Raw genomic sequence first — 15476 nt, 5'->3', positions numbered from 1 at the left:
GAAGTGAGAGTGACTGAGCCCACAAGATGGAATGAGGCCCATATTCTGTATCACCAGCGATGACATGAATATAGTCAATAGGCCTCAGACACTGTGCAGAAGGATGGGGTAATCAGTTTCCAATTGCTCTTCTCTAGAGACAAATAACACCTGTTTTAGCTTGGGTTGCCTGGAAGCAGAACCTGTGAGCCAGGCAAAAACTGAATGCCCTTGAAACAGAAGCCCAGGAGACTCTGCCCCTTGTTGTTGTTCTTATCAGATTCAAATTCAACATACATAAACAATTTAGACCCACACTATCCAGTACAGAAGCAACCAGCCACACGTGGTTATATAATAACATATTAGATTAATTAAAATTGAATAAAATAAATTGAACATTCATTTCTTCATTCACATGATCTATGTTTCAATTGCTCACTAGCCACATGTAGCCAGTGGCTACCATACTAGAGATTATATATATAGAACATTTCCATCATTGTGGCTAGTGGTGGTCTAGACATTTGTAAATATACTACGTATATAAGTATATATGTATAGACGCATTATATATATATGTACATATATAATGTATATGTATGATAATTTTTCTTGCCAGCAACTGTTCAGGGCAGGAATTAATAGCTCAGATCATGCAAACACTTGCTCACAACTGGACTCGTAGTCTGAGACTCTTCGTGCTACCCTATACAGCTGTCCACTGCTGGGCTGGAGCCCAAACAATCTTTAGTCATTTATCACCTTACCTGTTCTGTTTCTGATCTTGTTCTGAATAAATAGCACCATCTTTGAGAAATCCAGGTTATGGCCCTCATTACCCCGACCTCCAAAGTTGGCTTAATGCCTGCTTTCCACCAAATGGATGGATTTCCCCAGATCCTGGGGACAGAAAGACCACCCCCACTGTCACTGGATCCCCATAGCTGATGGACACTCCATACATCATTCAGCATCAGCATCCAGGGGTGGGAGAGGAGAGCACAGCAGTGCTCCATGAAACCGCTTAAGTAGATACTTGTAAAGTTCCTCCGGAGAGTATTAATGAACTGCAGTGTATGTTTCAGCAAGCCCTCCCAGGCTCATGGCCTTGGTTCCTAGGGCAACGCAGAACCAAGGCTTGACTCCGAGCTGGGCATGCAACCACTGTCTTTTTGTAAATGTGCTTTACAAGATGTGTGTTTAAAAATATCCACCATCTTATACTCCAAAATAAAAGCCATGTTGAGGAAGGATATTTGCATAGGCAATGGGCCAGTACCATGTGCCAAGCATTGTGCCTGGTATTTTATTTATTTATTTATTTATTTATTTATTTATTTTTCAGCACAGGAAGATAATATTTATTATATTTTAGCTAGAAACAGAGCAGATAGCAAGTTCACGAGGTATGAATTTTTTTTTTCTTAAATCAGGCTTAAACAACAATAATAAAAAACAAATCTGCATATATATGTTGGTCACTATTATAATCCTCAAGGGCACAAATGCCAGCAGCATAAAGAAATATGAATAATGACTGAGAAGTTCTGATGTGCCAAAAACAAAGATCACTGCATTAAACTCCTTTATTTTGCTAATATTATTATTAAACATTTAATAATTATTAATTATTATTTGGCAAAATATCAAACATGCACATAGTATTCCTATAAGAATATTGCCTTAATATCATCAATATTAATACTAAGTTTATTCGTCTCCAAAATTCAATGAGTTGTGGTTCCACTTTCTTTTTTTTTTTTTGAGGCGGAGTCTGGCTCTCTTGCCCAGGCTGGAGTGCAGTGGCCGGATCTCAGCTCACTGCAAGCTCCGCCTCCTGGGTTCACGCCATTCTCCTGCCTCAGCCTCCCGAGTAGCTGAGACTACAGGCGCCCACCACCTCGCCTGGCTAGTTTTTTGTATTTTTTAGTAGAGACGGGGTTTCACTGTGTTAGCCAGGATGGTCTCGATCTCCTGACCTCGTGATCCGCCCATCTCGGCCTCCCGAAGTGCTGGGATTACAGGCTTGAGCCACCGCGCCCAGCCTCCACTTTCTATACTTATTAGTGTTAGTGGTAATATGACAAACTGATTTTGTTTGCAGGGTTAAGTAGCAGATTGACTTCGCATTTGGTGGCCAGCTGTGTACCCTAATTTTCAATCTATTTTCTTAATAAATTTAATTATATTTCATAAACCCTGAGATAACCTGCTAATGATTGTGTACTTTTAATCTATCCTTTATTCCACTCAATTTGAACCCCACGTAATAAGTCTTCAAAATTATTTACAGATGGTTGTAAATGAATCAATGACAAAATTTACTACTTGTATAGATAAGACTGATAGCAAGGCCTTTAACTAAGAGTTGCATATTTTATATGCACTTTTAACTTGCTAGGAGCAACTCTTAAAATTACATCTATCATTCTGTCAGAAAGCAATAAGTGCTTTTCATTTTGCTTACTTCTATACGTGTAACCAGATTCACCTTTTTCCTCCCTTGTAAAACAACTATTTTTTTTTCCTTCCCCAAGTATTAATTCTTGTCTTCCAACTGAACAATTGCTAAACAGAACTTAGCATTTGCACAGCACATTGATAACTATAGTGCTTAGCACAGACATATGCCCACAATAGGCATCTGATAAATGTTTGTTCCACATGGCATGAATTGTAAGGCAGCTGTTTGAGTCACATACTGTTCATCATATACTACAACTAATTTTATTTAACTAGGAAATTCAGTTTACCAGATTTAATTATTCACCCTCAAGTGTAAATCCAAAAATTTGAAATAAAAAAAATCGATTTACTAATCCTCAGAAAAAGTAAACAAGTTAATCATAGCTGTTACTATACTGTTAATTGATAGAGATTTTTTTAAAATTACTTTCCACTAAATATTATGTACAATTAAGTGAGGGGAAGAAAGTTTAAAAAAATGAAAATATGTTAGCTAATTCTCATCATTTTCTCCACATTTATCCTTGCAGCTTATTTATTCTTATATTTATTCCTGTTAACTTCTCTAGCTGAAAGAGAATTTTATTATCTGAATGGAGTTCCCTATACCTTATATCCCCATCACAAAATACTAGTGAAAAGCTGGTGTTAATGTAAGATTGTATTTTCATGTCATGCCACATTTCTGCATTTATTTTTGCTAGCATTAAATTTTTCCTACTTAAATGATGCTACATAAAATACGAGACAATCTGCCAATTACTATGATATTGCTTGCTTATAATATTCAGTTTTCGTTGATAGCTTTAAAGTATATTACACACTTGTCATTTAGCACACTAATAAATAACTATTTTTGAAAGGATACACTGACAAATTCTTAAGTTAATGGATTTAGCCCAACATTTTTAGTCAGTTAAAGAACAATAGCAATGGCAAAAACATTGACAATACAGTTCATGATCCAGTTCTCCCATCTTACGGTACAGGTTCCATCAGATGTGGTATCCCAAAAACAGGAGCTGGCTGTGAAAGCCGTATGCGCTCTTCTGGACCACTGCACAGTTCACAGTATATTTATAAGCTTTTCCCGACTTAACCAGATGTGTTAAGGATTATTCCACTATGCTTGCGGTTGGTCCATGGGTTGACGTTGTTGTAATTATAATCTTCACCACCTAAAACCCCACCTGCACACTCTGACAATATTGTGAGCTTCCTCAGCATTGAGGCCAACCTCGCAGTGGCATTGGTACTCCTCCATGGTAGCGCCGGCTCTCCCTAGGGGCAGAGCGACGCCTGTGCCTGGTATTTTATACATGGTCTTGTTTAACCACACAAGAACCACCCCCAATGACAGTGAAACTTCAAATACTTAAATAACCTGCCCAAGCTCTCATGAGCAGTAAACATAGAAGCAGAATTCTAATCCAAATGGGTTTATTCCCAAAGTCTGGAGTCTTTCTATTACACCATGTAATCCTCAAATGCAGTTTCTTTTTTTCCTTCTTTCTAGTGCAAGAATCTTTGAGCTTCTCACACTCCAAGAAGGCCATCTCCAGAAAGGAGATTGCCTGTAAGGACAGCCTAGAGAATATTTAGGCTTAACCTCGCTCCAACTCTCGCCAAAGAGACCCCCAAAGTCTCCTGATTGCTCATTTGACTGCCTTTCACTGGAATTAATTTACCCATTTTCAGCTTTTCTTAATGGTAGTAATAGCAGTCATACTAGCAATAGCTTCTATTTATCGAAGTACTTAGCACTTTGAAAGAAAAGCATTATGAGTTCCTGCCTCAGTCTGGGTTGTCCCAAAAGTCCAACCTGAGACAAGACTTGGGTGCTCACAGCTTTTTGAGAAAAGATCCCAGGTAACACAAGTGAGGAAGTGGGGATGTAAAATAAGGGAGGGGAGAAAAGCCAATAAAGAGTGCATGAATGATCGAGTTGCCACCGTGGGCAGCTGAGCTCAGTCCCACTAGGCACACTGAGTTGTCACGCTGAGGAATAGAGAAGCCAGGGTAAAAACCTGTCTGTCAGTCATTGCGAGACAGTTACCCCTCAAAGGTTAAATCCCTGCCATCTTTGGGCCGCCCTGCAAACTGGCTGCACAGGCTTCCACGGAGGTGGGAGGAAGCCCGGAAACACCGGGAGATTCTTGTGCCTGGGGTGGGAAGCAGTGGAGGTGCAAGGGAGCTTCAGCTGCGGGCAAACTCAGAAGGGCCTTAGGAGACTCAGGAGGGGCATCACAGCATCTGCTACTTTCTCCTTCCACACGGAAGGTTCCAAGCGTAAGTAACTTGCTCACAGCTGGGTGTGTTGGCTCACACCTGTAATCCCAGCACTTTGGGAGGCCAAGGCAGCTGGATCACTTGAGGCCAGGAGTTCAAGACCAGCCTGGCCAACATGGTGAAACTCCATCTCTACTAAAAATACCAAAAAATTAGCCAGGCTTGGTGGCACATGCCTGTAACCCTGGCTACTGGGGAGGCTGAGGCATGAGAATCACTTGAACCCAGGAGCTGGAGGTTGCAGTGAGCTGAGATCACACCACTGCACTCCAGCCTGGGCAACAGAGTGAGACCCTGTTTTCTTTTCTTTCCCAAAAGAAAAAAAAAAAAAAGATATAAGTAACTTACTCAGGCTCGCACAGCCAGTGTGGGAACTAAACCCAGGTCTGTCTGATCAACCCCAAAGCCCTTGCCGTTTTTGCTACCTGAAGCTGCCCTCAAAATCCCTTGTAAGGTGCACCCACCACTGTTTATCCTATCTCCTCTTCACTCTGTCTTCAGGAAAATACCATCCACTGGCAAGTTGGTGCTGACACTCACAACCGATGCCTGTGAGGGGAAGGAAAATTTTGTCCGCTACCTGGAGCATGTCCAGGCTGTCATCACGGTCAACGCGACCAGGAGAGGAGACCTGAACATCAACATGACTTCCCCTATGGGCACCAAGTCCATTTTGCTGAGCCGGCGTCCGAGGGATGACGACTCCAAGGTGGGCTTTGACAAGTGGCCTTTCATGACCACCCACACGTGGGGGGAAGATGCTCGAGGCACCTGGACCCTGGAGCTGGGGTTTGTCGGCAGTGCCCCGCAGAAGGGGGTGCTAAAGGAGTGGACCCTGATGCTGCATGGCACTCAGAGCGCCCCGTACATCGACCAGGTGGTGCGGGATTACCAGTCCAAGCTGGCCATGTCCAAGAAAGAGGAGCTGGAGGAAGAGCTGGACGAAGCCGTGGAGAGAAGCCTGAAAAGCATCCTTAGCAAGAACTAGTGCTGCACATCCGCCTTTCCCGCCGCCCTCCCTCCCTGGCTCCGCCTCTGTCCTCGCTCCACGTTTCAGGCAGGCACCTAGCAATTCCATCACCCATACAGGGAATTCCATCTTCTTAATCCGAAGCTTCGCTCACTGTCAATGATTATTTTCATTACAATGGAAACAATCTTTTTTACTCTATGCCCCAAATATAGCGTTCCCAACAACATCCATGTCCTATGTGTGACTCTAAATTCTTTATTTCTGTCATTCAGATGGGTGATATCCTGAAAAAACAAAAACAAAAAACAAAAAAATGGGACAGCTTTCCCCTCAATTTTTTTTTTTTTTATTTCTGAGAAGAGAAAAGAACCCATTTTAAAAGCCACATACAGTGACTCCAAGAACGATTGTCCATGGTCTCAAATGAGGGGCTGTTATGTAACAAGAAAATCAAAGCTGAGGCCAGAGGGTAAGCGCCACATCTCTGAAAGCACAGGAGACACGGTGCTTTAAATCCTTTGGGGAGCGATGTTTTGAATTTAGTGAGATTTGCCAGGGGTGTAGATTAAGGTGGGGTGATTCAAAAGATGCCATTCATAGAGAGCCCTAGTTACTGCATGGGGAAAGAGATCCAGGAAGCATGAGGGCTGGATATTTTACTACCAACGCCAAGATAATTCACTCTACTCAGCCAGCATGGCGAATATAAAACTTACGGAGCGTGGCTGTGCGCTCACCAGCTGCTGCTCTGAGTTATGTTAAATCCGCTAGAGCAGCCCAAATTTTTCTCAGTTTGTATAGAGTTCATCCCAGCCCCAATTTTCTGGGGCTCCTCACATCCAAAAGAGAAGAAAAATTAAGACAAGCCTGGCAACACATCTGGTGAAGAGTAGTTTACTAGCTTTTCAAACAAGAACGTCCCGTTTCCTAAGTCACTTCGAGGTTTCTTAATCTGATCTGAGTGAGAGGCGAGAGGAGTATTTTTTTTTTTTTTTTTTTACAGCTTTATATACATAGACGTGGGCTTTGATTTCCAAATAATATAATGGAAGAGAAATCTCATACTCCCGCACAGTTTGCTGTCATTAATGTGTTGGGAAAAAGGCCTCTGTCCTGGAAGAGTCATGGGAGGTTAAAGGGGCACGTTTGAAGATGCGAGCGCTATCTTCACATAGTTTTCCGGTTGTATGGAGCCTCTTCTGCCAAGAGAGGACCATGCAGTTCATCCCAGAGGAACCTGAGGCCTGAAGGAGGCGAGAGAAGACCTCTGTTAGGAAAGCACACAGTTACCTTCTCGGCAACTAAGCAATCCATGAGACCATTTAACACGCAACCCAAAGGTTACGGTCAATCCCAAAAGTCACCACTTTATTCCCAACTAGACATTATTAGACTAGACCTCAGGTCACTTTGTTTACCTACTCAGAGATTGGCTTCTCATCCCCAGTCCCAGTGCACACCCATTCCCAAGAAATGCTTTGTCTTCAGCCTCTCCAGGTACCATCTCCCTTCCTGTGGGAGCACAGAGCTTAGGCTGGAGCACCTCTCCTTCAAGCCAGCAACACAGAGCACTAGGTTCAATTCCCTGAAGGTGGCCACTTTAAGAGAGAAACCTGAAAACCCCATTTGCTTTCTTTTCTCCCATATTGGCATGGATTTCTGTCTTCTCTAACACCTTGTGACCTTCTCTATATCATGCTTTAAAGTGTAATAATATGATTTTTTAAAAGAAATTTATTACTTGTTGCAAAGGTCTTTTTAAACCAGTTTAGATTTCAAGAAAAAAATAAATGGAAATCATTGAAAATTCATTTCACGTTAATGGTCTGAAAATAAACCAAAGGACATTATGTGTGCATGTGTGTATAAGTGCACACAGAAATATATATACATATGTAGACTATATACATGTGTGTATATATGTGTATATATACATACACTTGTATAAATGTATATACACATATACCTATAATGTGTGTATGTGTATTTATTGAAGAAACAGATGCCATATTCATCTCTAAAATAATATTCAGAGAATATCAAGATGATTCTGGCTGAAGAAAAAGGCCAGTGGAAATTCAGGTGAAAATATTCATCGATTCCCATTGCATCACCTCTGTAATTTTGCAGCTCTCTGTATAAACATTAAATGTCTTATATAGCAGCAAAAATATAAAATAGTTGTCCATATTTTCACAGGTGTGGTGTAATTTATAAAATTAGAAAGCAACATATCAGCTTCTTAAGAGAAATGGCAAGTTTTGATATGAGTATACAATATATAAAAATATATATAGTGCTATATATAAATATTTGGTCTCTATTTCATTTTTTGCATCAGTATTAACACTAAAATATGTCTCACTAGTGATGTTTTTATGATATCCCTGATCCTAATTCAAGAGACAGTTATTTATAGTCATTTATTTTAAAAAATGAAAATAAGTGAATAATGATTAACTAGGTTAACATTGTTGCTCCCTGTGACAAAATTGTATAAGTAAATTTCAAAAGACATGTTGTAAATTAGGAGGCTCAACAATAAAACATTACCTTCCAGAAATTATATCAGATGTGCTATATCGTACATGAAAATACTTTCATCCATTCTAGGGACAGATAATTTAAAAATTGCCAAAGAGAGATCTAAAGAGCCTACTTTAATAAGTATGCATAAAAGACATAATTAGCATATAAATCATACACAAATTATGATGTACAGCAGTATTTTTCAAACTCTAGTTACATCCATTAGTGGGTTGTAAAATCAATTTAGGAAGTCAGTTTTTAATAAAATAGAATAACTTAGAATACAGTAGGAGAGAAGAAAATCATAGGATAGAATAGAATAGAATAGAATAATCATGCATAATAAGGATAAGTATTGTTTCCTGAAATATTTGTTTCAGATTTGTGTGTGCACATGTGTGTGTGTCTAAGTGTGTGTACTGGATCACAATGTAAAATACATTTTTCATTGTGGGTGATGGTCAAAAATCTTTTAGAAACACTATTCTAAAATATATTAATCAGGCTAGACTAAGTTATGCTGTAGTAACAGACAGTCTCAAAATCTCAGTGGTTTAATACAACAAAGGTTTACTTATCATCCACACAAATTCCAGTGAAGGTTCAGGTGACTCCCCAAGGCCACAGACCTCCATGCAGTGACTCAGGATCCAGGCTGCTTCACCTTATGGTTTGTAATCCTAACACAAGGCTTCTATAATCACCATGCAGAAGAGAACCCAAGGAGGACATTCATCCACTCCTCGATGTTTAGCCTGAAGGAGACACATGCATCACTTCTGCCCATTGCCCACTGGCCAGTATTGGACAATAGCCCTGGCTAAATGCAAAGCAACTGGGAAATGTGTGACAACTAAGGGAATATTTGGGGAGCATTAGAGTTTCTACCACAGAGAGTGCTTCACATTCCCTTAAAACATGTTCTTTTTTTTTTTTTTTTTTTTTTTTTTGAGATGGAGTCGTGCTCTGTTGCCCAGGCTGGAGTGCAGTGGCGCGATTTCAGCTCACTACCATCCGCCTCCCAGAGTTCCGCCATTCTCTTGCCTCAGCCTCCCCAGTAGCTGGGACTACAGGTGCCCGCCACCACACCCAGCTAATTGTTTGTGTTTTTAGTAGAGACGGGGTTTCACCGTGTTAGCCAGGATGGTCTCGATCTCCTGACCTCGTGATCCACCCACCTCAGCCTCCCAAAGTGCTGGGATTACAGGCGTGAGTCACCGCACCAGGCCAAAACATGTTCTTAAGAACCGATTTAGCGTGGCAATCACTCTTCATGGATGGTACCATGAACATTATTACAAACTGGCTGTACCTTACCCTGTGAGGCTGAAGACTGTTCTAGAAAAAGATCTTAATAGTTATGCATAAAATATTAATATACTATTTATCAAAGTTCATTATAAAAACAATTTATAATTCAGTCCTCTGATATAAAACTTAAACTCAATTATTAAAATCTTATTAGCTGGGCATGGTGGCATGTGCCTGTATACCAGCTACTCAGGAAGCTGAGGTGGGAGGATAGCTTCAGCTTGGGAGGTGGAAGCTGCAGTGAGCCGTGATCACACCACTGCCCTCCAACCTAGGTGACAGAGCAAGACACTGTCCCACAAATAAATAAATAAACAAACAAACAGAGTCTATTACTGAAAATAGATATTGGCGGATATAAGGTCCAAGGTTTGATCTTGTGATCCTGAGACACTCCCTTTCAACACTTAGGTTTAAAGATTGATTTTCAAAAGATTAAGTTTAAAAAATGACACAAAAAATTCCGATAGAGTTACTACTCTACATCTTCATTACTATCACTTATAAGTTAATGCACGGTTTTCATGTGATCAGCGCATTTGCTTGGAGTGAGTATATGAAAACCACACAGTGTAAGACCTTCAGGACACATAGTATTTTATAGTTAGAGAAAGAAGTGCTGACTTAGAGGAAATGGTGATCTCACAGCTAACGTGTTTAGATGCAAAGAGTCTAATTTGGTAGTAATTTCTAAAAAGCAAAATGCAAAGATAAAGGGCAGTGGTTGTGGAAGAGAGTTAGGGGTCCTTAAAACTCTGGCAGTGTGAAATGCCAGAGACAGAATGTCTCCTAGGCTAATGTAGGTGGTTCACTTGTGGCCAGCAGGGTGGTTCTCTGTCTCCAAAGAATGAGTCAAGAGGGTGGGAGGATGGAGGGCACTCAGCACATGGGAGCTTAGATTAAACAAGAGTCAGGGTGACCAAAGCTGGAAGACAGTGTCTGGCAGCATTCAGGGTAGGGAAACATGAAGCCTGACAAAAGGGAGAATTCCTGTCCCTGAAGAGCTGAAGTCTATTGAAGGATACAGGCCAATGCATTGGCAGAGCCACCCCCAGAGACAGTGCATTAAAACAGCACCACTTGCCAATGGTCGCCTTGCAGGCTCACCCACAGCCTCTTCATGCCTTATTCAGCTTCCTAAGAATATTAACACGAGCGTAAACGATACAAGCAACTAGATCTACAGAAAACAACACCCCCTCTTCGCATTGTAAATTAATCAGCTAGTACTTGAGTTTTTTCATTAGTCTCTTGTGCATTTAGTTGAACCCTTTCCTTGGCTTCAGAAAACCCTGATCAAATTTGGTTTCAGATTTATAAGGGACCTGGAATCAAAGCCTGAGAAGCTGGGGTAAATTCTCCAAGCCAATGTCCTGGCTTCATGTTTCTCTTAGAACTGAGAGTCGGGTTTGTGAACCTGGGAATAGAATGATCTCAGGTGAGGAATGCACTCGGCCTAAAAAGATGAAGATTCTGTGTTGCTAAATTTTTAATGCTCACCCATGCATGGTTTGGGGTGGGATGGGGTGGGAAGGCAACTAGAAATATCAGCTCACAGAGTTTCAGGTGCCAGAAGAGCCAAATGAGACTGGCAATTCCTTAGGCCTAATGTCACTGTTACTGATTTCCACCCAAGAGGCTTCGGGCCAACCTGCCCTCTCCATCCCAAGACGGGGTGTGCCACCTCACAAAACCCTCAAAGATGTCCCTCTGCATCCGAGAGGACATCCCATGAGCTACTCAAACTGGATGGAGGGAAAAAGCTAAAATGTGTCTTTTTCTTTTCTGACACCACGTCCCAGGACCACTGATGGGCCACAGGTGACAGGCAAACTCCTGGTCACAAGGATGCAAGCATGAAGGTAAAGAGGCAGGTATGGCTGGTGAGGGCACCAGCCCAGTGGAGTCATTGACCAGGAATGTATCTTCTGATAAAATAAGTTTCAACTCAAAAACTCTGTTGGTTTGAATACAACATAAGTCAGCGTGGCTTTTTATGTTGCTTGCTTGCTTTTATCCATGCCTGAGAAAATGGAGTCAGGTGTTGTACCAATCAAGATACCAATCATCAGTGTGCCAAATGCCATGTGAGTTTTGGGGTGACATCATTCATCAGCAGCGTCCTAACCACAAATCTATGTTAGAAACATTTTAGGATAAACTTGAAGATTTTTTTTTGGTTTATTTTTTGGGATTTTGTTTGTTTGTTTGTTTGTTTGTTTGTTTTTTGAGACAAAGTCTCGCTCTGTCGCCCAGGCTGGAGTGCAGTGGCATGATCTTGGCTCACTGCAACCTCCGCCTCCCAAGTTCAAACGACTCTCCTGCCTCGGCCTCCCCTGGGATTACAGGGGTGTGCAACCATGCCTGGCTAATTTTTTAAATATTTTTAGTAGAGATGGGGTTTCACCATGTTGACCAGGCTGGTGTCGAACTCCTGACCTCAGGTAATCTGCCTGCTTCAGCCTCCCAAAGTGCTGGGACTACAAGCGTGAGCCACCATGCCCAGCCAGATCTTTCTTATAATATAAGCTTCAAGTCAAGGAGAGAACTAAATGGAATTTCCCAACATGAAGGTGGAAGAAAGAGGCAGGTACCAGTGCCTGGTTAGAAGTGTCTTCTGAGATGTTAACTGAATTTTGCGGCAGACTCTGTTGGTGCATCCTCCATATCAGGGAGTCTGTAAACTATAGCCAAACCCAGCACGCGGCCTGCTTTTGTAAATACAATTTTGTTAGCGACAACTGTGCTTGTTTGCTGTTGTATTGTCTGTGGCTGATTTCATGCTACCACAACAGAGCTGAGTAGTTACAGCAGAGGCTGTGCGGCCTACAATCTGGCCCTTTACAGAAAAGGTTTGCCAACCTCTGCCCTCTATCTCCTTAACCCACCTGAAGGTCATCTGTAGACAGTTTCCAGGCATGCAAAGGCCATTCTATCTCTCTGCCTAACTGCAGAGATGTGCCAGACCTAGTGTGAAGCAGGCCAGAGCTGCTAGGGCATCAGTGCCTCGGGGCCACCCTCTCCTGAGGAGAAATGGGATGGAGAGTTGGTGGATGGATAGCTCAGCTTCCTCACCTCCTGCCTGGGACAATTTGAAGATATTCTACCCACTCTCTTGAAGGGTCCTCAGTGGGATGGAGCCCCAGCTGACCACAGTGGTGGCCAGCTCATTAATGCTCCCTGCGTGGACACGTCCATTCCCCATCTCATGCCGCCTCCTTCTCCAGTCAGGAGACAGAAACCACACCAGTGGTTTTAACAGAGAGAATTTAATACAAAGCACCATACAATTAGTATAATGAATTGTTACCTAGTCAATTCAAAAAGCAAACACAAGTATCACATGGACCAAAAAGTCCAACATTTGTGGGAGCTGGGGGCTCACACAATGAAGATGCCCTCCTGGCCCAGGCAGGATCCTAAAGCATCCGTGGCACCCCAGCCTACCTCACCCACCCACAGTGCCTGGAGGTGGAGCACAAGGGCACATGTTAGGACCTGAAAGATGGTGAGTTGGACCTGGCAGAGTGAAGCCAGAGGAAACTCAGGTGGAGGTCTGTAGTGGTCCCGATATACAAATCGGTCATCTGACCTGGGTACAGGTGCATGAGGGCAAAAGACTAGAGAAACCACCCAGCAGCTGGTTCACACCAAGGTTTCCCTCGGGACCACCGGCACTCTCTCATGGAAACCCATGCAGATATTTTCTCGTAAAACCAACGCTTACGGGCCTTAGGGAGAAGCCCAGCAGGTGGTATGGGGCTGGTTATGGAATACAAGTGCCTAGTGGGTCTCTTCTAGTCAGCAGAACTTCAAGAAGCAGCTAGCTACCACCTAAGGGGAGAGGTTGGAATTAATACAACTTGAAAGTCTCAGAGGTGGGAGTGTGCTGGGAGCCAGACCAAGGAGGGGCATCAGCAGGCTAGAGCAGGTATCTCTGCAGAGACTGCGATGAGGCTGGTCCTGCAAATGCTGGGAAACTGCAGAACTGGATTCAGCTGCTGCTACAGGAAGGAACTGCCACTACCAGGGTGAAGAAGCTGTCTCAGTCCGTTTGTAACAGAATGTCATAGACTGGGTACCTTATAAACAACACAAATTTATTTCTCACTGTTCTGGAGGCTGGGAGATCCAAGATCAAGGTGCCAACAAGTTCAGTGTCTGGCAAAGGCCCACTTCCTCGTTCATATATGGCACCTCCTCACTCCGAACTCACATGCTAGAAGGGATGAGGGGGTCTCTGGGGTCTCTTTCATAAGGGCACTAATCTGGTTCATGAGGGCTGTGTCCTATGACCTAGTCTCCCAAAGGCCCCACTTCCTAATGCCTTCACCTTGGGGTAAGGGCTTCAACATATGAATTTGCAGGGGACGTAAACATTCAGACCATAGAAGGATTGCTGGGGTGGTGTGGACAAGAGCAGAAAGCAAACAAAAGGGAGTGAGTGCCTTTTCCTTCCTCAAGACTTTCAGTCTTCACGCAGCTCCCCTCTAACAGCACCTCCCAGGGAGCAGCTGGCTAAGCAGGACCTGGCTGCAGAGTCCCAGCCCCAGCACCACTGGGTAGAGAGGGGCAGGTTTGAAGCAAGAGACAGGAGCTTACTACCCTTCCTTCAACACCACCCTAACCAACCGCCTGCACCCAAGACCTTTCTCAGGGTCTGCTTTGGGGGCAACCCAACTTAATCCAAACCTCCTTATCTGTTGATACCAAACCTTATTAATTAGCAGTTATCTTTGGGATCTTTGGGGTTACAAGCAAAGAAAACCAACTCTAACTAGTGGAAACAAGTAAGCAGTATGTCAAAAACATGTGGCGTAGCCCTCGGGCCTGAAGAACCAGCCAACACCATCCCAGAAAAAAAAGACAGTGATTGGAGCAAGGCTGGGGACCCAGAAACACAGCAAGGATTGGCAGGTTACCTTGCCAGAACACCCCCGCCAGGGGGCAAGTGCCAGCACTTGCAGCCTGAGCTACACTGGACTCAGATTTCTAATTTCATTGAGGGTGAATCTGATTGGGCTGGTCTGGGTCAGTGGCCCACCCTGAGGCCAGAGGAAGGCAGAATGTCTTGATACATTAGGGCTGTATCCAGTGTGGGAGGAGCAGCTACTCAATACAAAATCAGGGCTGTGGCCTGAGGGACGGGGAGGTGGGAGTGGCAGATGTTAACCTGCTGTCTTAAGTTGGGTCCTCCCAGAAGACAACCCTGAGACAAGGAGTGAAGGGCAAGTCATTTATGTGAAAGGAAGCATCTATATATTGAGGAGAAGGAAAGTGAGACAGGAAAAGGAGGAGGCCAATACCGGAGGCACTGATAAGTGCATTTCTTCATATGCATCTGAGGCTCAAACCCACTTGGGAGCTCCAAGAGACTACGTAGAATATGCCTAAAAGTTACCCTAACAGCGGAGTGAGAGGGCTGGGGAGAGGGAGACCTGCTTCTCCAGGTCCTGTCCACCCTTGATTGAGGGCTGCTCCCGGGAGCATGAACTCCCCAGGACAACCAATCCGCCCAGTGTATGGACCACGCATGTGCCTGTGGCCACATGAAACTCTAAGGCAGAGTCACATGTGCCTGCCGTGAGAAGCTTGAGTGCAATCACAAACCGGAACAGGGAGAGTTGGGGGATCTGGCGAGACACCCCGGGTGGCGGATACAACAGCAATGATGGGTCCCTGACTCAAGTGCTGGGAAGATGAGTGGGACAGGGGCTACCACGCAGCTGCTGCACGGAGCAGGCAGCTCTGGGAGAGTCTTGCTCCCAACAGACCCGAAGCTGCCTCAGGGAAGAGGAGATGGAGACCCTGCCATGGATGCTGTCAGGAGGCCTGCTCTGACTCCACGTTACTAACAAGAAATTCTTTATGAAGCCAAAGATTTCGTGCGTGTTTCAGAGACCCTGGAGAGAGAGAAAGCCCAGAA

At 43.6% G+C, this 15476-nt stretch overlaps 1 protein-coding gene and 1 pseudogene across 1 annotated transcript in view; one reads left to right on the top strand and one right to left on the bottom strand.

The window, feature by feature from the left end:
- The window catches only part of PCSK2 (proprotein convertase subtilisin/kexin type 2), a 260345-nt gene extending 252072 nt beyond the window's left edge, over positions 1-8273 (top strand). The window contains exon 12 of the mRNA XM_003905097.4: positions 5239-8273. Coding sequence (XP_003905146.1) covers positions 5239-5725 — 487 coding nt within the window. The 3' untranslated portion in view covers positions 5726-8273. The remainder of the gene's footprint in view (positions 1-5238) is intronic.
- On the bottom strand, positions 3309-3712 carry LOC116270783 (annotated as a pseudogene).
- Positions 8274-15476: the final 7203 nt, after the last annotated feature.

The sequence above is a fragment of the Papio anubis genome, chromosome 16, assembly GCF_008728515.1.
Source record: "Papio anubis isolate 15944 chromosome 16, Panubis1.0, whole genome shotgun sequence".
NCBI classification, from domain to species: domain Eukaryota; kingdom Metazoa; phylum Chordata; class Mammalia; order Primates; family Cercopithecidae; genus Papio; species Papio anubis.
Note: the sequence above shows the minus strand (reverse complement) of the source record. Positions and strands in the feature narration are given on the sequence as shown.